Source organism: Tachypleus tridentatus, chromosome 8 (assembly GCF_004210375.1).
Source record: "Tachypleus tridentatus isolate NWPU-2018 chromosome 8, ASM421037v1, whole genome shotgun sequence".
Taxonomy (NCBI): Eukaryota; Metazoa; Arthropoda; class Merostomata; order Xiphosura; family Limulidae; genus Tachypleus; species Tachypleus tridentatus.
In genome coordinates this window covers 84,280,500-84,306,194 of record NC_134832.1, presented here as the reverse complement: position 1 = coordinate 84,306,194, position 25,695 = coordinate 84,280,500, and the positions used below count along the sequence as shown (strand labels likewise).

At 32.9% G+C, this 25,695-nt stretch overlaps 1 protein-coding gene across 2 annotated transcripts in view; it reads left to right on the top strand.

Annotated features, from left to right (window-relative positions):
* Positions 1 to 25,132, top strand: part of LOC143222816 (uncharacterized) — a 42,892-nt gene extending 17,760 nt beyond the window's left edge. Inside the window, exons 1-6 of one of the 2 annotated variants that reach the window (XM_076449881.1) lie at positions 5,341 to 5,844; positions 7,671 to 7,907; positions 15,089 to 15,165; positions 16,180 to 16,263; positions 16,406 to 16,492; positions 24,629 to 25,132. In XM_076449881.1, the coding sequence (XP_076305996.1) occupies positions 7,826 to 7,907; positions 15,089 to 15,165; positions 16,180 to 16,263; positions 16,406 to 16,492; positions 24,629 to 24,655 (357 nt within the window). In that variant the 5' untranslated portion in view covers positions 5,341 to 5,844; positions 7,671 to 7,825 and the 3' untranslated portion in view covers positions 24,656 to 25,132. Of the gene's footprint in view, positions 1 to 5,340; positions 5,845 to 7,670; positions 7,908 to 15,088; positions 15,166 to 16,179; positions 16,264 to 16,405; positions 16,493 to 24,628 lie in introns of those variants that run through there. The other variant, XM_076449882.1, reaches the window with a different exon arrangement.
* The last annotated feature ends 563 nt before the right edge of the window (positions 25,133 to 25,695 follow it).

Sequence of the window (25,695 nt, the reverse complement as noted above, 5' to 3'; positions counted from 1 at the left end):
ACACAAATGTATAACTGTTGCATTCTCTTCTAGAATAACATAGCTCATGAACAACCCCCGTTAGTACAGCGGTAGGTCTACAGATTTACAACGCTAAAATCAGGGGCTCGATTCCTCGCGGTGGGCTGCGCAGAATTCACTTTTTATTTTAAATTTCTAAAAAGTAGTATGCTTCTTTTACAAACATTCGATGACATGTTTATATATTATCTTAGAATTTGAACATAAATATTTCGCTACTTAAAATTGAAGTTTCTCATTTTTACTCATTAAAATTTTGTTCGCAATTGCATGAACACATTTTATAATATAATACCATGAAAACAGTACTTGAATTTAATTAATCAATAACATAGACCTGCAAATTTAACCTTCATGATTTTAATAACGGATTTTCCGTCCGTAACACAACTACCCAGATTTTGAAAATAATATTCATTTTTTCTATCATGTAGGGATTTTTTTTTTCAAATTGGGAGGAAAAATCTTACTTAGATCAAAATATTTCGTTTATTGCAATAAACATTTATTATTATTATGTTTGTTATGTCCGAGTTGTAGAACAATCGATAGGACTCACATCGCGATTGGTCTAGAGAAATTTATAGCCAGTGGTTGTCAACATTTTAAGCATAACGGAGTATGACCCGATTTAAATGAAAATGATTCTCTTAGGTACATATGACGTTTTGTGAGCAATCTGTACTTGACGGAGAAAAATGATATCATTTGTAGATTCAGTGTAGAAGAATTATTGTAGAACATGTAAAAATAAAACCATCGCAGGCCTGTGTAATCAATTAAAAAGTCTGTATTTTACAAAATACAAAGTATGGTTTCTGTTTTCTTCTTTACTCATTGATGGCACTGAAAAATATTATATGATATCAAAATTAAAGAAGTATATATAAAAGCAAAGAGACAAAAGTAGATTATCAAGTTTAAACAATATGCAGCAAAGAATCACGTCTGAATGAATTGTCTGAGCCCGTAATTAATAAATACTTCAATCATCTGTAAAAGTTATGCAGTATGAACCCATTCTCAATCTGATTTCAGACAATCCATCTGTTCCCCTAACTATACTTGCACAGAAAATGTAAATCAGAATTCATCCATAAGAAAATGTTGGTAAACTTGTCAAAATAACAAGCACCACCGGCAGAGGGTCTATCAAATTCAAGAAAGTATACAAGAGAAAAGTATGCTATTTAGTGAATAGTAACGAGAAAATGTGCATTTTATGTTAGAAAATAACAAATTACATGAAAAGAACAAATAACTACAAACTATTTATTTTAGCTGTTGAGCTCAGGACAGATAATAAAGAACCTGGATCAAAGAATTAATTCTATCACCTCATGGGATACCGTGACAGCTAAAGTTCGTTACCACGAAATCTATTGCAGGGACTATACTCGTTAAAAACCACGAATGTAATGCACAACAAAAGACAAAGGTGATGGCATTATCAGAAGGTTGAAAGTTAGCCTTATTATATTCTTTAGTAACATACAGTGTGATTTGTTTTGCAACCCATGTATTGTTCCCCTTTTAGAACTGACCATCCAACTCGTTTTATTTTTAAAAGGGAATGACATAGATGAGGTTGGACATGGAACAAAAATCACCTTGTTCGAAATCTTGATATGTAGTTTGGGGATTCTTTATATTTCTTTACACTTTGACGTTTAGTGTTCATTAGACCAGACAATTTTAGCTGTCTTTATTAATTATATCATTTTGAAAGACAAACTCGACACTTACGATGAACACCAAATATTTGAATCCCAAATCAAACAAGTGGCTAAACGCCTATGTGACCAAAATCAGACAAGGAACCTATAATTATTCCTAGCCTCTCTATCCCGAAGATTTAAATGAAATCTACCTCTCCTTGTCTGACTGTTTGACGCAGTCCCTGAAAACCTTACTTGGTGGTCTGCAACAACCACCTGCTCATAGTAGCTGTCTCACGTGGTCTTTTGCCCTAAACATCATAAGTGCTGTTAAAACTGGTAAAATCTTTACCCTGAAGCACATGTTGCTTTACTGAGCCATCAAAACTTTGACTGGTAACGTTTAACGGATCCAAAGTATGAATAGACTTGACTATGGTTGTTTATACTCTTGCTTGGAGGAAATTAACATCTTATTCTGTATGGGAAAACTTCAAACCATATTCCCTTTCTGATGAGTATTATTATGTTATATATTACAATTTCAAATGGTCTAAAACTGAGTTAAATTATAATTTAGATTTAGAAGTTAATAAATGTCGATACGTATGCAGTTTTTGCCAACAAGATTGACACACATTTTTTTTTAATGCGAATATATTTCAATATACAAACAATAATATAATTTACCATAATTTGTACTAAAATAATGATCAATGTTCAAAATATTTACTAACTTACAAATAATATCAAGTCTTCTTTCCGGTTTGGAACTTGTTACCGACTGTTCACGATGAACGAGTGAATTCTAAATTAATGTAGGTACAATTCATTTAACAGGAAGCTAGATAGCACAACGAGCAATGTGTCTTTGTAAACTTAAGTATGAAACATTGACAAGATTAGCCTGTAAAGGTTTTGAAGACTGGCTTGAACTCATAAAACCACGAGGAGTATCAGCCAGTCATGACATAAATTAATCATGTAGTATACAACATTTGGCGTTATTCATGCAACACACAATGCTGCTATGACCAATGAATCTTGAGAAAATATTTGGAAATTTTGCATTATGAATGAAATCCACTGTTATTGCTTTGGATGATATATATATTGCAGTGATCAAAGTTCTCCTGGAACTTTTTCAAGCCAATGGCAATGGACCTCATGTTTGCCATGCGACATCTTGTTTTAGGCTTTTGTTCCTCAATTATCACAGATAAACCATTTTTGCAAGGCAAGTCTAATTTCAAATATATTTTGTTAAGGTTACCTCAGATATGAAGTAACTCGCGTTGTTAGCGATTTCTACTATATTGATGGTCATCTTGAAAGTTCTTTGACAATATTAGCTGTGGATCTCTAATGTCCATCATATATTTTCAGACACTTCACATATATGGTTAACCAAAAATCATAGTGGCGTTCAGTCTCTCTGTTTGGTAGTCAACTCCCAAATTTTGATATATTATTGCAAGTATAACTGTCTAAAGTTTTTCACCGAAAGTAAAACTAAAAATATCGTTTGTGACGTAGAGGCATAATACACTTTTAATTGACCATGCCCTCTGTTGAGGAGTGCAGTTTTGCCTATTCAAAATTCAAAAGTACAACTTTGTCAGCAAACCAAAGAAATACAGTTAAGCTCCTTAAAGCCCCCCCCCCCCAGTGGCACAGTGGTATGTCTGAGGACTTACACACTAAAAACCGGGTTTCGATACCCGTGGTGGGCAAAGCACAAATAGCCCATTGTGTAGCTTTGTGCTTAATTCAAAACAAACAAAAGCTCCTTAAAAATTAGACACAATGCCATAATACTGTTTTCACGCTTAAATTAATTAAACTTACTGGATGGAGAATTAAAAAAATAACTTATAGATCTGTTTAAGTCACAATATCGTAAGTACAACAAAACATTTGAAACTAGTGAGATCTCAGCACCATTTGTGTTTGTCGGAGTGAGTGTGTAAGGCATCAAGTGGCAAGTATAAAAGCAAAAACATGTACACCAAGTTGGTTTGCAATAGTATCAATAACTTTTCTAATTACGGTTTTAGTTTTGTTTGTTTGAAATTAATCACAAAGCAGCATAATAGACTATCTATACTCTGGCCACCACATGTATCGAAACCTGATTTTTAGCAATGTGAGTCCGCAGACATACCGCTTTATCACTGGGGGGTCTTTGAATTTTGACTCTTCTATTCCGAACTATACATATGTTATTGGACTTATAAAAAACGGTTGTCACAACATACTTCAAATGCTTATGTGACTTTCTTTTCGTGGGAAGATTTCAAATGTGTATTATATATTTAATTTTCCAAGATTACAAATACAGTTCACCGGTTACAAGTTGTATAACACCCCATTATATAGTACAGTGTAATTATATTAATAACTGGTAATACAACTAAAATATGATACTCTATAACTTGAGCGTTTTCGAAAGGTGGACCTTTCTTTTTCAGAGGCAAACTATGTGTTAAATATATTCCTTGAACCTATGTGTTTTTATAACATCATGGTGGTAATATTAATTTTTGTTGTATTTACCATTTTCAGCATTTCATTATTTTGTTTGCTTGTTCAGAATTTTGCAAAATGTTACACAAGGACTATATGCGTGCAGTGCCCCTAATTCTGAACTGATGGACTAAAGGGAAGGCAGCTGATCAACACACCAATTTACCAGCTACTGTCAATTTAGTAGCATTTTACTGTCACTTTTGCATAGCATCTATGGTCCCAATATGAGGATCGTGTTTTTACGGCAGCGTGTTGCGAATAATAAATCCACTGATCTAGGTTATCATAATGGACAAAATCCTACTTATACACCGCACACGTTATCTCTTATTTATTGATAATTTCGATTTATAGATAGACATATACCCAAACAGATAAGTGCCACAATGGGTAAACGCTAAAATGCGGGGCCGATTCTTAGTGGTAGAGAAAGCACAGAAAACTAATTCTATAAGTTTAGGCTAAAACAAATAAACAAACTAAACAGGTAGGTAAGTGTCTTTTAAATTAGTAAAGTACCAAATACAACTATAAATAGTTTCTTAAAACTATGTTAAACTTTGAAAAGTATAATTATAATTTTCAGTGAACTGTAATTTTTTTTTATAGTGACAAAGTTTCACTTAATTTAGTGAAAGACTAGAGAAGAGGCATCTAGTCAACACTCCCACTGCCAGTTTTTGGGCTTTTGTTTTATCAAGAAAAGTGAGATTGACCGTAACTTTATAACGCCCCACAGCTGAAAGGGTGAGAATGTTCAGCGACGGTAATTCGAGCCCGCGACACGGAAGTTGCGAGTCTAATGTCATAATCTGGCAGAGATATATCAGTTGAGTTATTAGTCAACGTTAAATAATTGTGTTATGTAAAAAGTTGTTCCAGTTATATATATATATGCTATATACCATATTTCTTATTAAATACTAACAGCATAGAAGTACTTCGTTATTGTCTTAGTACCTACCGTCAGGAATTTTTTTCATTGCTTCAAACTCTTAATCTATCTATACAGGCTTATTTCTGTATCCTTTCCTCTTGAGTGTGATTTTTTATCGTGTCAGTAATCTCTCTCTTTAATTGTTTTTTAACATTAACTAATTTTTCAAGATTAGTGGCTACTTTCATGACACAGTCAGAGACCATTGGGAATAACCAACTTTACACCACTAATTTAGGTTTGAAGTTTTCGTCAGTTTGTTTATATGTCATCGAGTAGCAACCGTATACATTACAACATTTATAAAGAAAGAAGCGTGTATACCTGTCCCCTTTATTATGCTCTGTTCTGATTCAGTTACATCTGATGTAATGTTTGTTGTAAGATACCATTGAAAGTGTCAGGATTTATTACAGAAAAGAATTGGGTTCAGTGTCGAACATTTGTCTCCCATACGTGTTTTGTTTATCCATTTCGTGCCTGCTGTCATGGTAACGAGCTTTTATTACTTTATCGTGCGGTCAAGGTTCGGCAAATATTCAAGTTTCATTCTAGAGGAATGGTAAAATGAGTTAGTGCATGTTGCAAGTGAAGACAACTCCAACGTATAGTAACCTTATTTAATAACCTGTGCTTACAGCATAAAAGATAGACAGCTCACCTGTGATATGTAAATAGCAGTCGTATAAAACAGAACTGGTGAGTTTGTTGACTTATATACTTAGTTATTAAATATTTGGGTTAATATGAAACTGAATATTATACAGCCTATATCATTGATATAACAAGAAATTGATTTACAAAACGTAATAAGTTACCAAGTTTAAAATACTCTACTTAACTATTTTGTATGCAACTAAAATTTCAGTTGGACATTAATGAGATTTAGTACTTTTATTTCGCAAGTGAAATAGGCATTATCTCTTGTCCATTCAGTTATTTTATTAAGCTTTAAATACTATCCTGTACAACCCCTTCAGTTCTTTTACCAAACTTCAGTACTATCCTGTATAACCCTTCAGTTCTTTTGTCAAGATTTAAATACTATCCTGTACAACCCCTTCAGTTCTTTTACCAAACTTCAATACTATCCTGTACAACCCCTTCAGTTCTTTTATCAAGCTTTAAATACTATCCTGTACAACCCCTTCAGTTCTTTTACCAAACTTCAATACTATCCTGTACAACCCTTTCAGTTCTTTTATCAAGCTTTAATTACTATCCTGTACAACCCTTTAATTCTTTTATCAAGCTTTAAATACTATCCTGTACAAAGCGTTTGGCTCTTTTATATCTCATGAAATGTCGAGACCCTACGATTTGAACATATTTAATGCTAAAAGTTATCCATGTTAATGTGTATAGCACATATAAATTACTTATTAAAATGATTAAACTTTATGAAATACTGCTTTAAAAACAAATTGAGTGTGGACATATGCTAGCTAATTTACACGGCGTTCAAACATTTTATTACTGCTTAAGACAATTTTAACCTAAAATAATTATAGGTAAAAAATATTGAAACCTGTTTCGAAGTTAATTTTTATCTATTAAATAATGATCATTATACATGTAAGGCTAAATATAATAAGAACTTAATATATATATATATATATACACACACATTACATTTATTAATAGAAATAAAATCAACTGTTCAACTGAAATAGGAATATATATATACACACACACACAAAAATGCAGTGTCGTCAACAATGAGTTTTTTTCTTGATATCTTTAATGTTACATTTTCATCAGACCTATATATATATAATATGTATAACATTTCACGTAAAGAAGTCATACTTAATAATCCTTCTTGTGGTTTGTCTTCCAGTGGTTCAAAGGTAATTATACGAACTTAAAATGCTAAAATTCGAGGTTCGTTTCTCAACAGAGGATAAAGTGCAGATAGCTAATTGTGTAGCTTTGGACTAAAAAACAATCCCATGGTTTAACAAACATATCTGAACCAAAATTTAGAAATTTATGTTTTCACGTTTTATACCCTTACGTTTTTTAATGTAGTTTGTTGTACAGTACTTTTATTAATAATAATTTCTTAATTCTAGAAAAACCTACAAGATTGCCAGTCACTACACATTCATTAAATAAGATTGCTTGCCATATAGAAAGCTGTGACACCCTTCTTTCTTCTAACTAAAATAATTAAAATATTATAGTGTTTACCCGACGCTTCTTGTCACTGGAATAACAATAAAACCTTTGAACAAAATCTATATAGTCCATGTTTGGGTATCTATATGAATTTAAAGTTGTAAATGTAGTGTTCTAATTATAATACAAGCAAAGCGATGACATTCTAATCTTCTGTGGACAGCGTATCTCTAAAGCAAAGTATTTAAAAAAAACAAATAAAACGTTGGCCCCATATGATCAATCAATTGTTAGTTCAAGTTTTAACAGTATTGATTTAGTCTGCCATTTTATAATTAACTAATAGACACTTTTTTAATGTTATTAAATCAACTTATAACTTTCTACTAATTTTTTTTTTTCAGAATTACAGCACGATAAAGTCCTGGCAATTTGTTATGTACCTTTTACCCTTTGAGGACCATTATCAACACGTAGAGATCATAAAGTGCCTTAAACATAAGTCCAGTTAGTTATACATTGTGTGTGTTTGTGTGTGTGCTTAAGAACTGTAGACAGAATGGGTTGTGGATCTTCCCAAACAGTAGAAATAGACCCATCGACCTCTCCTACAGAGCCCCTTGCCGTACCGAAAGAACCAGGTATGTAATATTTTGAACATTTGATTGTATTTATGTGATACTAGATTTTTGTATTTTGTATTAATGGAAAAGTTACCAACTCCATTCCATAATTTTGAAGTACGGCCCTAAAGGGAATGCATCCAGTCAGCAGCACATTATCATACACTATCCACGCTAAACACTTGACTGTCACTTTCATAATTTACTCACATCATAATGTGCAGAAATATATTTGATACGCACACAATCGAACTTGGCTTGCCAGTTACGAAATTTAGAGCTCTATCAAAGGGCCAACCAGTGCCATATATTACTAGAAGACAAAAGTTTGCTTCTATTGACAGAACAGAGAATGTTTTTTGGTATTGATGTATATAACTTCTTTAACACAACTTCACGGTAAATCTAGCGGGAAGGCTAAAGCCAACCCACTGCAAACACCAATTAAATGGTAGAATTGGTTGCCACATTACAACATTTTCACCGATGAAAGGGCAAGAATGTTTAGTGATGGGATTCGAACCTACGACTGCATTTTGGGAGTCGAAAGTCCTAACCACAAAGCTATTCAAATATTCAGAATAGTCTCAAGAAAATAAGATACAAATGAAACTTTTATGATTTCGACAAGTTTTTATAATATATCTATTGCTCTAAGTTATACACTGGGTTTTTTCACCTTATTTATAACACGAATTTTACACGTCTTCAGGGTTTCATTTAGGGCTAACTTGAGTTCAAAATAGTCTTTTTAAACAAATCTGTATTATTTTTTACAGTTTATAATTTTGTTGTTCACTTTTCTTAATCTGAAACAAAGGAATTAAACAATTTTTTATGAATATATATAATTTTGAGAATTTAATGTGTAATTTTGAAATTACAGCAGAGAATGCACAAAAGTGGTTCAACAACTGTCGGAATGTTTTTTAAGAAAAATGGGTTAGACGTAAACTAATCGTTGGCGTGTCGGACTGTCAGTCTCAAGATCCATGATTTATGTCCATTGCGCAAAATAACAATAACAACTAAAGAACACATTCTACACTTTATCAAATTGTGGCTATTCAAAGAGCTACCACTTGAGTATGAATTCCTTAAAATTATCACACCCGGCGGCTCAGAGGTGAACTTGAGGGTTAACAAATAAATTAGTAGTCTTATCCTTATGGAGGAAACAGTATATATAACCCAATGTGCAGTTTTAACTAAAACAAAAAACATTAAAACGAGATTTAGTGATTTGTTTATCACCAATTTATAGTGAAATAAGCAAAATGAGTTTTTAAAATCTTCGAAGTTTAGCAAATTTATGAAGATTGTAAATCTATAGTTTATAATTTTGTTATTATTTATGGAACAAGAGAAGTGGGATAACGTTGTTCAGTGACTATTTACATGATGTTTGTTATGAATAAAAGTGAAAAGGAATGTAATAATATGCCAACTACACTGTATATCTGCTATATCTAGTACTGACGAGACCTTTTGTCAAATACCAGGGCTCACGAGTTTGGCTACGAGACAACAGACATTAATAATGGTCGAAAGAATTCACCAATTGTTTAAACAAGAATTATTTCGGTGTTAGAATATGGCGAATTTCAAAGTTTATTAGTTTTAGTAAAGCAATCAATAGAAGCAACAAATTTCACATATTTCATATCTTGTGTCACTAGCATAACACTAGGAATAAATTAACATCATAATTAAAATTGTAAAAGAAATACCAAGCCATGATTTCTATTACGTAGCATGCTTATTATCTCAAAAACTTGATCTGCACCTTGTTAACCGTGAATGTGCTATATGAATAATGGCCAAATCCTACGATGTTTCAGTTACAAGAAAGTAGTCCAAAGACTTCAGTTTCTGCTGCTAATTAACTGCCTTCTTTCCAGTGTATAGTTAAAGGGCTTCTTCTATTGGACGTATAATACTGTTGCATGTAATAGTTGTTAGTTACAAATAGTAAACATGCGATTTTATGTCAAAATTAAAGTATCGCTTGCTTTTAGATGTTGTTTCTATGATTACGGACTGATAATTTTTAAGTATAGGAAATATAGTAGAAAATCAGAGTGATATTAATCGTTGGAATGTGTACATATGTATATAAAGAAATGTATGAATATGACTGCGTATATACGTTGAATATAGGGAGTTATTAGTTCGAATAACATTACCAAGGATACACGTCGATTATACGATTCTAAGAACGTATATCGAACAAGTAACGATTACAAGGGATTGTTGAGAGTTGTGTGAACTACGTTACTGGGAAACAGCATTGATTAGAATGCTAGTTTTAGTGACACGCTTTCCAAGAAGGGTAACAAGTGTGTGATTGGATAGCCCTCTGGTGTTTGCAAGTTCTCATTATATAATAGTCATCACCTTCTCAAAATGTTATTGTAAATCTTCTTCAAAACGAAACCAAATTAAAATTATTTACTTCCAGACGCTCTATCAATATGAAAAAAATCGCTCTGAATATATAAAGGTCTCCGAAAATTGTACTAACGTTTTCGAATACTTATTTAATATAATTTCGAGACATTATATATACACTGAAGCCAACCTTTGAAGGCTGCCACACTTTTGATGTTCACTTTGTCATTACTTGCATATAAAACTAGCAAAAATTCAGAATGCAGAGGGGTTCGTAATGTTGTATTTATCATTTGTTAATATGATAACTTTTGAAAAACCGCTAATAACGTACTTACGAAAGGTTAATATGAGATAAATGGATTTCCAACACATAGATGTGTTGGTTTATAACTTTAACTGAAAGTCACGTCATTCAAAGGTATTAGATACCGAAATTAATAGTATTTTATAAGAATAAAGGGCCCGGCATGGCCAGGTGGTTAGGGCACTCGACTCGTAACCTGAGAGTCGCATATTCAAATTCCCGTCACACCAAACATGCTCCTCCTTTCAGCCTTGGAAGTATTATAATGTAACGGTCAATCCCATTATTCGTTGGTAAAAGAGTAGCTCAAGAATTGGCGGTGGGTGGTGATGACTAGCTGCCTTTTCAGTAGTCTTACACTGCTAAATTAGGAACGGCTAGGAAGATAGCCCTCGTGTAACTTTGCGCTAAATTCAAAACAAACCATAAGAACAAAGTTTTGGTTCATTGCTTCCCCATTGTTTACGGAGTTCAGTTGAATTCACACGAATACACTGTGATGCCAAAATCCGCCACAATACATATACGCATGCGTGATATATAGGCAACAAGTCTGTCAAATCTCTCACATCTATAAGTTATATATATATAGATACATAGAACACATATTTTAGGAATTATTGTTGTTTTTTTCCCATTATTATAGAAGTTTGATATCGTTTATTTAATTTTATAAGGGTAATTTTGTTCATATACTTTATTTAATTGGTAAATACTATAGCTACTTTCACTCACTTTTATGAGAAGTATCAGTTTAAATATACTGTTATAATAATGGCTATTATATTTGTTTATTAAGTAAAAAGCAGATAAATGAAAATATATTTAAGTCATTTTATACACATTGTAAGACTTAATTGTCTGAGAAAATTTAAATACTTTTGTAGATTTTTCAGAAACATTAAGAATACTATATGAACGTAATTTTACTCATAAATTTATTTAAATTTTCATTCATCCTATTTAAATCCCGTAATCATGTTACGAAGATTTTTGAAAATAAGAAAAAAAGAGAAAATCATGAAATATAAACCTAGACAAATTATTATGAATGTTATAGTGTTGTAGCAAAGCTATTTTGGTATTAAGTTATAAATTGTGGTTTAAATCATTCAAAGCACAGTCAATGTAATGTACGATAAATTTATTAATTTCTTTACTAATGTAATCCTGTAAATCTCTTACCGTCCTGCGTTACAAACTTCATTAACTAAACTAAACTTATTGAAGGCAATGGTGACAGCTCATACCCTAAGAGATTTATTATTTGTCTTCAAAATTAATATTTCTTTATAAGAATTTCATATCTGTAATTTTAAATACGTTAGAAACCTGACTCACTTATTAGCGTTTTGTAGATGGTTAAGCTTGTTAAACTTTCCCACACCAACACTATCATTAAAATCCACAGCTATCTCTTGCTACGAAAAATACATTAAAAGTACATAGCTTACAATAATATCATATATAATGATCAGCCTATTAATTACTTTATGTACGTTTATGACAACCTGAATATTGAATGATATGGAATATACAAGTTCATGGTTCAGGTTTTCCACGTTACTCTTAAATGTTTCAGGCTTGGAATGAAAAAAAAAAAGTTATGACAGAATCATGGCCACATTCACAAGTACAGTGGTATCTCGGTTCTCGAACGACTCCCTTCTCAAACAATTCGGTTTTCGAACATATTGTTTGAGAAAAAAATGTCTTGGTTGTCAAACATAAACTCGGTTCCCGAACCAAGTTGTCGTGGCCCGAACTCCCGAAATAACCCGACTGATGACTCGAACGACCATTTTCGGCCCACGCCAAGCTTGTCCAAAACATTTTACTCGCACCTGTCACTCAGTCCACACCCCCACTAAAATGTGCTGTAAACGTTCTCGTTTTTCTTTTTGCTTTTCTAAATATTCTGATTAAATAAGCCACCACGGGGTCAAAAAATGATAATGAAAGCATCAAACCAAAAAAGAACAGTTGTTAGAGCCACGATAGAGGTGAAAAAAGATTTCACAGCGAAGTATGAGAGTGGTGTTTGCATGTCTGACCTTGCTACACAGTTTGGTATGGCGAAGTCTACAGTTTGCACCATACTGAAAAATAGAGAGGTCAAGAAAGGAGCTAATGTTGCAAAAGGAGTGACAGTGCTTACGAAACAAAGATCACAAACAATGGAAGAGGTAGAAAAACTGTTGTTGATTTGGGTAAACGAAAAGCAGTTAGCTGGTGATAGCATTTCTGAGACCATCATTTGTGATAAAGCAAAGCAGTTGCATGCTGACCTCCTGAAAAACATCCCTGGAACGAGTGCTGATACAAGTGATTCCTTTAAGACTAGTAGAGAGTGGTTTGAAAAACTTAGGAAGAGGAGTGGCATACATAGTGTGGTGAGACATGGGGAGGGTTCCAGGCAGAAACAAACCGCATTAGACAAGTTTTTAGTGAGAAATAGGTCCAGTGAGTCTCAAGCAGGTTGTAGTGGTGCAAAGAGACAGAAAAGAGAAAGAACCCCAGAAGGAGAGTTACTTGACGTTTTTATGGAAGGTGATTCCCTTTCCAAACAATAATAACCCTCCTACTCTCCACGTTCCTCACCACCTTTTCACTTACGCCATCAGCTCTCCTCAGCACAGGTAAAGTGCAGTTACATTTTCATTTATTGTTTTTTATTGTGTTTATAGTTTTTGTGGTTGACTTTATGCATGTAAGTATTATTATACAGGTATAAATAAGCAATATTTTTACTTAAAATGCTTCATAATGCGTCTGTAACGGATTAATTTAATTTACAGTATTTCTTATTGGAAAAATTGATTCGGTTTTCGAACAGCCTTCTGGAACGGATTAAGTTCGAGAACCGAGGTACCACTGTATGCGTAGCACAAACAAAACAACATAGAATTATTAATTAACTACTTAGTGTAATGAAAGTGAAAAATATAATTTTCAAGGAATTACAGCTTTACATTTTACTTATATTTTAGAATAGTTAGATTTTGAATTGTAAAACACATAATTATGAAGTGAAAATAAGAATAGTAAAACGTCAGTCAAAGCAATAGTATATGCAAAGTGGAAAGAAAATATAACACAGATAATTACAATTGTATACCAGTCTTAGGTTCGGAAATTCATAATTTTGGGTGGTAATACTTCTTAGTAACGTCGAGTAATACACTGGCTGGGCAAGGGATAAAAGTAATAACACACAATGAAAAAAAATTATATAAACATTAGTATAAATTACATGTCGAACGTATTGATACCAATATAAAAAAATTAGTAAGCCTATTAGTACTAAATTATACACAGCTGTTCGTATTAGTAACAACCCTCTTGGCCCGGCATTGCTTAGCGTGTTAAGGCGTTCGACTCGTAATCCGAGGGTCGCGGGTTCGAATCCTGGTTGCACCAAACATGCTCGCCCTCCTAGCCGTGGTGGCGTCATAATGTGACGGTCAATCCCACTATTTGTTGGTAAAAGAGTAGCCCAAGAGTTGGCGGTTGGTGGTTATAACTAGCTGCTTTCCCTCTAGTCTTACACTGCTAAATTAGGGATGGCTAGCGCAGATAGCCCTCAAGTAGCTTTGCACGAAATTCAAAATCAAGCAAACAAACAACCCTCTTAGTCTTATGTAAGTACGTCTTATGGTGATATCTTCCATAAGAATTTCATTCTAAGCATAATATCATCATTAGAAAAAAGAATTGCTAATTTAATATCATTATTAATAAATAACCCATTGTTTGAAAGTGGCATTTTACAAATGAATATCTTACTTATTACATGTTCAGTATTAAAACCACATAAATTATCTGTTCATTAAGGTTTTAAAATAGCACATTTTATAAACAATACAAAGAAGTAAATCTGTTTGTTTTACATTAATAGTATTTACGAACTATATTTGTTCCAAACCAAAAGTGGAATGAGCAAAATTAACAAAAAACGGATACATAGTGAAGTAGCATATAAAGATACAATGGGATGAAATTTAGATGGGATGTTATATGGCAAAGCTGTAAAATTCTATCCTCTGGGTGAAATATGGACAGGAGATGATATCTGGTAATACTTTAAGTAGCAAGCATCTGCGAAGAATGGCTTTCAGAGATCCTCCGCTGCATTGGATATTAGCTTCGAAATCATGTTCAAGGCAGGCCACAACAAAAGTCTGTTAGAGCTGCATAAGGATACTTGAAGGATACATGACCGTATGAAATTGTTACAGCAATATTTGCTGAAAGTAGTGCCCATAGTGCCACGATTTGCATCTGCGGCGTCGTGCCACTGCAGTAGCTTATGAAAATGATTCAAATAAATAAAGATTGCTATCTGTATTACATACGAACATTATATAATATATATATATTGTTTAGTTATGTTATCTGCCTGTTATTTTTTGCATTTATCCCTCTGTTTCTCTTTAAAGTGTTAACATTCAATATATTATTTTTATCATAATAATTTCCAATATTTCTATTTATTTTCTAGTTCCTCCACCACTATCGTTTGAAATTCCTTTAGAAGAAAATAATGTCGTCAAAAAACATCCGCCTAAACGTATACAGGTAAAGAACTGTAACTGTATGGTGTTGTATTAATTGTATACACATTAAGATAACTTTAAAATCAGAGTAATCAATGTTGTTTATGGTAGATTTCTTCAATATTGGTTGATAAGAGAAAAGTTGAAAACGAGCAAAAGTTATTTGAGTCCACAAAACGACAGGCTGAATAAAAACACAGTTGTTTCAGCTTGACTCTGTTATTCCCAGCTGACTAATACATGACTGGTTTAACCTGACTCTGTAAACTCAGGCTAACTAGTACGTGGTTGTTCTAATTTGGCTCTGTTATACTCAGCTAATTCTTTCTAACCTGACTTTGTTATCCTCAGCTAACTACTACACGGTTGTTTTAACCTAACTTTGTTATCCTCAGTTAATTACGAAATGGTTGTTCTAACCTGACTCTGTTATCCTCAGCTGATTAGTACATGATTGTTTTTCATAACCCTCTCAAGTTACTTTGTATATATCCTGTTAAGGTTTTTTTGTTGAATGTATACTGTATTTATGTATTTGTATAAGCATTTTGTGGTCCTTAAAATTAAAATTTTATTCAGTTCTATACGATTTTCTGGTCGCTCAGTGGTAAGTTTGAAGACTTATAAAACTAAAATTCTCATGGGTACAGTATAGATATCTGTTGCGTATTTCTGTGCTTAATAACAAACAAATAAACAATTGGATTATTTGGTTTGTTTGTTTTAGCGCAAAGCCGCATTGGACTATCTTCTGTGTCCACCACTGGGAATCGAACCCTGGATTTTAGCGTTGTAAGCCCGTAAATTTATACCTGACACAACGGAGGACAAACATCTGTATATGCTATAGCCTGATTACTTTGTTAATGTTCGACTTAAAGAAGATCCTTATTGTGATAATAGTATACTTTACTCTTGATTATTGTATAGTCGTTTAATATAATTTAATAGAAAATATCTGAACTGTTGTATGTACAATATGTTTAATTCGCGCCATTACAGTACAAGAAATGATATATTGATCTATCTGATATAGCGCTTGGAAGAACAGCAACAAAAGGTTCTCACTGCTGAGGAGATAGAAGAAAAACAGAAGCAAGCTTTGGAAAGAAGAGAAGAGGTCGGCTAGATTAAAATGAGTAGACGAATTTCAATCTTGCATTTATAACATCTAAACATTTTCACTTCCTTTCATTTATGTTGATACAAATTTCGAATTTACATATCAGTTAACATTACTGAAGTATCTGCTGGTTTTACAGATATTACAAGATCGTGTTCGTAATTCTCAGAAGATGCAAAAAATTCTTGAGAAACCTACAGACAATTTGGAAAACAAAACTGACAAGGTAAGTTGAAGTAGCTTCAGGTTAAATATTGAACCCCGAATTATAGTGTTATAACCGTTGAGCCACCTGGAAATAATTTTTTTAGAAGTAGAATGTTTTCAGAAAAGCATTTATACCTTTTTTTTTTTTCTTTAATGAAGTCATCTTGATCATTTTGAAGAAAACGCTATTAGTCTGTATGCCATTATGAACCAGATATCCATTGGACTAGTGCTCTCCAGCTCCTTAAAATAGAGCCGATTTATGACGCTTCAACAACTAAAAATACTGTATAAAAATGCATTAGATTACATCCAAAGTTAAGTGTCTTTCATAAACAAATTCTTAGGGTGTCAGCGGACTCTGAGTGTTTGTGGACTCTCGCGTTCATTGTTTAGCTCTCTCAACACACATCTACCATTATCCTCACTGTAATTGTTATTTTTTGCTTATGTATTAGAGGGAAGACAGCTATTCAACAGCAATAACAGCTAACACCTGAGTTACTTCTATATGTCTAAATACAGGGATTTAACATCACCCTTATATCGCACCCACGATCTCGTCTCTATAATAACGGGACAAAAATCAGCAGGTTTCAATTCCCATTCCGAGAACATTAATCCATGTAGTCACACTCGACTCGCAAAATTAAAAATATTTAAACATGATATTATGCAGTAAAGCTGAAAATGAAAAGATAAGCTTCATAAACTCACCACTATTTAGAGACAGTAGAAAATCGTACCAAAATACAAAGAAAATCAGTTTTGTTTCCTTTGTTGTTTTTAAATTTTAACTCTCAAGAGTTAACTTCAGTCACGAACTAGTTTTATCTTTTAATTCAAAAGAAAATCATTTTAATTTATAAATATTTTTGTTTAATTTAAGACTCATCCGGATTGTAGACACCACTGTAATTATCACTTTAAATGAAGTTGAAACAAAATTCTATGGCTTTATGAATAATCGAAAGTTTATGAGTGAGTTTGTTCGTTTTTAATTTCGCGCAAGGCTACTCAAGGGCTATCTGCGCTAGCCGTCCCTAATTTAGCAGTGTAAGACTAGAGGGAAGGCAGCTAGTCATCACCACTCACCGCCAACTCTTGGGCTACTCTTTTACGAACGAATAGTGGGATTGACCGTAACTTTATAACACCCACACGGCTGAAAGGGCGAGCATGTTTGGTGCGACCGGAATTTGAACCCGCGACCCTCGGATTACGAGTCGAACGCCTTAACACGCTTGGCCATGCTGGGCCTTTATTATATCCTAAGTCCACCGAGGGGAAGCGAACCCCTAATTTTAACATTGTAAATCTGTAGACTTACCGCTGTACCAGCTGGGGACGTTATGAATGAGATTGTCAGATTAAAAAGATTGTACCAGTAGTTTAGTTTGGTTTGTTTTGAATTTTGCGCATAGCTACACGAGGGCCATCTGCGCTAGTCGTCCCTAATTTAACACTATAAGACTAGAGGAAAGGTATCTCTGTCATCACCACCCACCGCCAACTCTTGGACTACTCTTTTACCAGTGAATAGTGGAATTGACCGTCACATTATATTGCTTTCATGGCTGAAAGGGCGAGCATGTTTGGTGTGACGGGGATTCGAACCCGCAGCCCTCGGATTACGAGTCGAGTGCCTCAACCACCTGGCCATGCCGGGCCACCAGTAGTTAGAACGTGAGTGCGAATGTTTAAAGCAATAAATAAATAGCCCACAACGTTAAAGTCCACAGACAATTTTTTTTTAAATGTAGATTCTACGTGTTTCAACGTTAACCATATCATCATCAAGACCTAAATTTCTTAATTATTTCTTCTCAACTCGGTCGTGTGACGTATGTATAAATTTACAGTTTTCTACGAACTTCAGAAGAGGTTCCGCTGTATTCTTACGTAGATATTTGCCGTATCTATTTAATAATTTATGATCTTTTTAAAACTTTATTTTTTGAGCATTCGCGAATATTATTGGCTTTAATACCCTTTTGCTTAGCCAATATTACTGTTTTTTCTTTGCTCTCGTAATATCTTATGTCGTAATTTTGCACATATTCTGCTGTGGTTGAATTTTCAGTCCTTTCATTTTTTAGATATCCCTTATTTTATGCTAAACGATATTTTAAATTACATTTTTGCATATTCAGTGTAAACACTTCTATATTAATTCACTTTTAAAAACTCCAGGTTTTCCTATTGACTATTCATTATTTTTAATATTGGCTTAAATTTGTTTTATCGTATTTATTGTCCCCCGCTGGCACAGCGGTAAGTCTACTGATTTACAATGCTGAAATTAGAGGTTTGATTCCCCTCAGTGTACTCAGTAGATAGCTCGAGATGGCTTTGCTATAAGAAAACACACACACATTTTATTTATCGGTTAAAATAAAAAAATCTGCAAAACATAGAAATATACTAAAAAGATGGATATCTTACCTAAATTTTTGGTGAGATGAAAAATAAATTAGATTATTGTTGTTGTTTTTGAATTAAGCACAAAGCTACACAATAGGCTATCTGTGCTCTGCCCACCACGGGTATCGAAACCCGGTTTCTAGCGTTGAAGTCCGAAGACATACCGCTAAGCCACTGGGGGGCAAAGTAGATTATTCCTAAATTTAAACAAGTGAAGTGTAATACAAAAGGAAAAAAGTGGATCATTTTGTAAAAAATTGCAAGTAACAAATATTGCGCATTACGATTTAACAGAAAAGAAATGTAACAGCCAAACTCGATAAGGAGTATGTGTTTTCCTGTAGCAAAGCCACATTGGGCTATCTGCTGAGTCCACTAAGGGGAATCGAACCCCCTTGATAGGAAGTATACCAACTATATTTAGAATCGACAAAAGGAAACTAAGAAGAATCTTGAATTTAATGCAAAAATTTTACTTGGAATCCGACAGTGACAGATATTGTTAAAATATGAGTATCAATTAGATCAAAAATATAAGAAATTGATAAACGAAAAGAAAGATGAAAAACTGATAAAACTGGATAATTTACCTACGAATTATAAGAAGTTTTTGGAGGATCCTAAGATAAAAGTTAGATGTAATTCTTAATGATAATCAGCTGGAGGTATTAAATAAATATTTAGGGTTTGTCTATAAATTGTCAAGCATTAAAAAGGAAGAATGTATAATAGATATAGAAACCAATTTGGATAAAGTGATAGATGAGAACTCTCAAAACTTAATTAGAACCGAATGTTATAAATTTGTAAGGAATTTTAACCATTTGGGGAGAAACCAATATATATATAAAGATATTGTTATTTATAAGGCAATACTGTAGTACATCATAAATGTGACTACGATACAGGTGTTAGAGTTTGTCTTGAATTTCGCGCAAAGCTACACGAGGGCTATATGCGCTAGCCGTCCCTGATTTAGCAGAATAAGACTGGAGGGAAGTCAGCTAGTCACCACCCACCGCCAACTCTTGGGCTACTCTTTTACCAACGAATAGTGGGATTGACCGTAACATTATAACACCCTCATGGCTGAAAGGGCGAGCATGTTTGGTGTGACGAGGATTCGAACCCGCGACTTTCAGATTACGAGTCGAGTGCCTTAACCACCTGGCCATGCCGAGCCAGGGTGTTAGAGACTTATTAGATGAGAATGCATATGAAAACTTAAGTACAATTTTATAAATAAGTATCATCAATTGGTAAAAATAAGTGTTAAAAACTATTTAACAAATGCAGAGAACAATAGATTGATTACAGCTAATTTTATTACTGAGAGAGTTTATGCATTTCCAAAAATACATAGAATGAATAACAGTGTTAGACCAATAGTATTGATAACAGGCACATCATCATATTAAATAGTCAAATGTGTAGTTCAGAAGTATTCTTGTTTGAGAAATTGAAATAATATAGAGTTAAAATGCTTTATGATTTGTAGTGAAAATCAAAAATATAAAGTTGAATAACAAAGGTTTGTTAGTATTGTTTAATGTAGTGTTGGTGTTTATAAAAGTTAAGGCAAAAAATGTGGTTGAAGTGTTTCGGAAGTACATTGTTACAAATTAAAACTTCAGCTGTTGATACTATAGATATAATACATCTAACAAAGGTGACTATACTAAATTCCTTTTTTTCAGGTTAACAATATTTTTTTATAAAAAATGAAAGGTGTGCACTGGGATCCCTACTTTCACCATTTGTTATGTAACATTTCAAACACAATCCATAAATTGTGCAAAATGTGAACCTGATACTTAGATATGTAGATGATATAATTTTGGTGTAGAGATATAGTAATAAAGTATTAACAGAGCTTACGTGCTATTTGCATAGAGTAGAACCTTCAATACAATTCAACAATAAAACAAAAAAGCAATAGTTTGTTTTTTTAGATCTATTAGTAAAAAGGAATGAATATGAGAATTTAGAAACATCTATTTATGGGAAACCTTTTGCTGTTCTTATGTTATCGCATCAAGAATCATGTTTGTGTTGAAACACAGTGTCTGTTTTACACTTATGTTTGTAGAGTTTTTAAGTTATGTAGAAAAATAGTGGACTTAAAAAAGTGGACTTACTAATAAAATAAATAGCAGTTTAAAGAGGATTCAACTCATATACTGTAGATAATAAAGCAGTCAAGAAAATCATTAATGTGGCAATAACAGATCAAAGTATTACCTTAAACCCAGTTATGATAAGTTCTAAAAAGGAATGTTTAATTTTGCCATATGTTCCAGGTTTATTTTATAGTTTGTTCAAAGTGTTTAAACGCAACAAATATTTTACTCTACATTTAAACCAACGAATAAGATAAGTCGAACTTTAGGTAATGAAAACATGGAATTTCTAAAATTAAATGTGGAAGTATTTATATTGGACAGACAAAACTCAAATAAAAATATCGTTTAGAAGAACAAAAGAGAAGTATAAAAAAATGAAAGAACTGGAAATTCGGTCATAGCAGAACTCGTACCAAAAATTCAACATAATATATTGTGTTGAGAAAAACAGAAATATTGGTTCAATAATAATAACAAACGATTAGAAATAATAAAGTTTAAAAAATAATAAATTATTAAATAGAGACGAAGGTCTGGCAAACATCTACCGAAAATTCTAAAGGAACTGTAACACGCAGGCTCTTTGGCTAGTCATTGGAGCTTCGACATTTTACTAACCATTATACCTAATTTACTTAATTGAGAAACTGACATTTATTTGGTTTAATCTTTATGTTTGCTTTTCATATTCTATCAAATATATTCCTTAATCTTTCTAAGTATTCTTCAAATTCGCAGCGAACACTATGATATCATCTAAATAACAAAAACATTCTGAATCTTGCAAGCCTTTTAACACAACATCTATTATTGTCTAGAATGTTCAAAAGGCACTGCATAAGCCAAATGGCATTCTATTAAACTGATATTTTTCTGAAGGTAACATAAAAGCAGTTTTTGCTTTATCTTCCTCTCTTTGAATGCTTATTCTCTTATTCAAAACTTCCAGAACTAGCTCTATTTTCAATCTGTAATCCCGACTGGAATTACGTTTTTGACTTTAGCATATGTAAGGTTACTGTTACTTTTAGAGACCTTTCCTCTGTAAGTTTCAGCCTTAGAGACCTTTCTGTTTTCTACATTCTAGAGATGACGGCAATCTTGTGTCATGCAGTCTTTAATACCACGATTGAAATATACTATTTGCTTGTTTGCCTTTCGTTTTTGAAAACACGTCCTTGCAATGTGGCCAATTTTGCCACCGATAAAACAAAGGAAGTCATCGAGATTACTCTACTTGTTTTGCCAGGTTGTTTTACTAGATTGCTTACTACATTTACTGCAGAGTGCTCAGGTTTGTATATCTGTTCTTCTCGTAGCTCTTTTCGAGTGGTCACTTCAATCAAATCAAGGAAATATGCTTGTGGTGTATTTGCTACACTTACATGACTTCAAGCTGCATTGCTGAACAATCCTCGCTCATAATCAGATTTTAAGATATCTTGTATCATTAGTTCGTTTGAATGTGTGTAAGCATTACACAACGTTTCCTAACTTCTGCAACTTATGTCCAAATACTCGAACAGATTTGTCTCGTTGCTGAGTTAGTTACATATTTTTGTTTAGGTTACATTTAGTGTTTCTTGCTTTCTATATTCTTCTACTAATCTGCGTACTAAACATTGAAAATCTGTGGTTTCACGCAGCTCATTATAAGCCCAAATGTAGTGTTTTGCTGCTCCTACCATTTTTAGTTTTAAAATGCCCCAATATTCTAGCAGCTTCATTTAGAGCGTCTATAAAGTCCTCAGCATTTTGTGTTGAGTCTACCATGATACAACTGTTAAATGTTTATTAAGCACGTAACACCACGTGAACCTACTTGTGCAGGTTGCTCTGCCACAGCTTCACAGTTAGCGTCAGCCCTTTGATCTACTCTAGGGCATATGTCACCCTATAATTTAGTTGTGTCTACATTATAGCCACATTCACTTACTTTTAACTTATTTGCTTACACTACTTAAGCTAGTGTTAAAACTAATTTACTTACTTCTACTCATTTCTTTAACCAACCTGCCATTAGTTACTCCAAAAATCTTCAAAGACTGTGCCAGTTGTAATGTGCAGGCCCTTAGGTTAGTCGAGTTTCAACTTTACTGCCTATTATACATAAGTTATTTAATTGAAGGATGCAGCAATGAGTGGAACTCACAGATCACTAACTGGAGGAACTTTAAGGTTAGAATAAAGAAACTGATTCTGTGACTGATATTTAATAAAATATATCAAGTTTATTAATTCTTACAATGACGTACACTTTCATTAATTAGTTATTCATTATTCAAACTTTTCAGTAATATGCTTTCCACATATATAACGCTCAAACCAAGCTATATTTACCAACTTTTTGAAATGTTTACTGTAATATTCTCTCCATACTACATTGACTGAATAAGAAAAATAGTAATCTTACTTACAACAAAGTTGAAAAAGTGTTCCATTGTAATTGGAAATATTCAACATTCTGAAACTCGAGAATAGAATTGTAGAAGTGGTGTTTGGCATGGAACTTCAAGTGGTCACGCAGAACTGCTGAAAACTGGAATTCTTCCAGAGAACTGGTTTTCTAGACTCAGTCACGAGTTTTTAAACAATATTTTCTTTGTATTCTTATGATTTATCAAATAGTATCCATAACTACCTACAGGTAGTTCTCACACTTCATTGATTAATTTCAGTAACAACTTATTGGCCTTTCCCAAAACAAGAACCAAAACTGTTAAGTAATTGGTCACTGTTATGGTGGGTGAGCCGGTTGCATTTTCATTCATACTACGACCACCATCTGCCATAATGAACCATGCTTTAAACTGCCGATTTTAGACATTATCATAAATTTTTCGTGACCTTTACTGTACTACTAAATTCGCTCCAATAACTTATCATTGTCAACTCATGACTATCGTGTTTTTTCCTCAACATTTCTTCTGAGACACTAGGCGTTCGTTCTATTTTTTATAACTCTTTAACTTGTGATTCTAAATACCAACCATTCTTCACCTATTTGTTAACCTAATGTTGGAATACAGGTGTCATTTTATTCCATTTTTTCATTTGTGCATGCTACACTTAAAACCTAGACTTTCATATTAAAGCAATTGTTTAAAACTATTTTAGAATACACACTGCTTCAGGATCTCCTCTGAGATTTATGAAGTGTAAATGTACATGCAGACCACATGACTTAACTGAAAAATAATAAACATGACACTGATCTTTCAAGTTCACTTCTGATGATGACTTGGTGACATAGAACACCAACATTTTTAAAATGTTTTTAATTGTGTATCGGCTTTAATGTTGTGGGTTATTTATTTATTATTTTGACATTATACAAAAATGCCAAGAAAATAATATCTTCATTCATGTTACCAAGATAAAAATAATGGAAAGACCTTTTTGATGACAGGCAAATTACTCTTTTCAATAGCCGATAATATCATGAGTAAATGCAGATTATGAAAGATGAAATATTTAGAAACTTTAGTGTGTAATATACGTTTTTACCTTCCTAATATGTAGCAGACAGTCTTTGTTAGGTATAACGAAAATAACGTCATCTGAAAAGTGACATCAACTGAAACTGTTAATTTCTTTTGAACTTTCAGATTGAAGAAATCACTGGTGAAGAATAGGCACAGTTCAAGTATGATTTCAGCGTTTAACCATCCATTTCACTTCTGCTTTTCCATCCTATTTATCGAGTTCACCTGCAAGTTTCAGTGACAAACTTTTTTTTTTTTTAATTTACCTACACTGGGTGCTTAAAAAGGCACACACAAATTTACATACATTAGTGTATAAAGCACATAAAGCTGTTCATAAATATAATACTGTTTAAGTTATAAGGCTTGATTCATTTGCCTTAAATAATAAGTGTGAATGAAGTCTGAAATAATCTATCGTTTTTGTAGCATATTAAACTATTATAGTTTCTTACTTTAAATATTGCATTGTGGCAAGGCATCGAGGTTAGAGCGATCCACAAGATGGATGATATTTGATTAAAAAACACCTCAAAAATTGTCTTCATTAATTCTAATGTATATAAAAAACATTTGTCTTCTGATAACACTGTGCTCTTTTGTGTCACTTAGCAATAAAACTATGATCTGATATTCTTGACTTAAGCGTGTATATTATTACACTTAGAACATTTCACATTTCAATTTATGTTATACATAGCTTGACGTAGGCATTTCGAACTTCTTGAATATTTTTAAAATCATCCAAGTGACCATAATTCGTATGTTTTTGTTACGTTTTGATGAAATTTTTCAGTTTTATTACGTTTTTTAATAAGACATACATTTTCTTTTTTTCCAAACATATTGCCACGTCTTAACCGATAATGATGCTTGATGTTAATTTTAGGCTTAGATTTGTGATAGAATTTTTATCTTAAGCCTAATGGTTTTGGGTGCTTCATTTTCTTTGGGTGTTTAAACCGAAATTTTTAGATTATGTGGCGTAATTAGAAAAATTAATTATGGAACCTGTGAAACATGGATAAATTTGTGAAATATTCTACCAACGATAGAGCCACCTGAGTGACAAAACATCATGAAAGAGATATATCGGATATACTTCAAGTGCTTTGGCGTGAGATTGCTCTTTCTGCGCATTAAAATCTGATATACACAAAAGCCAGTTGTCACTTTGTGTTTATCAGTGT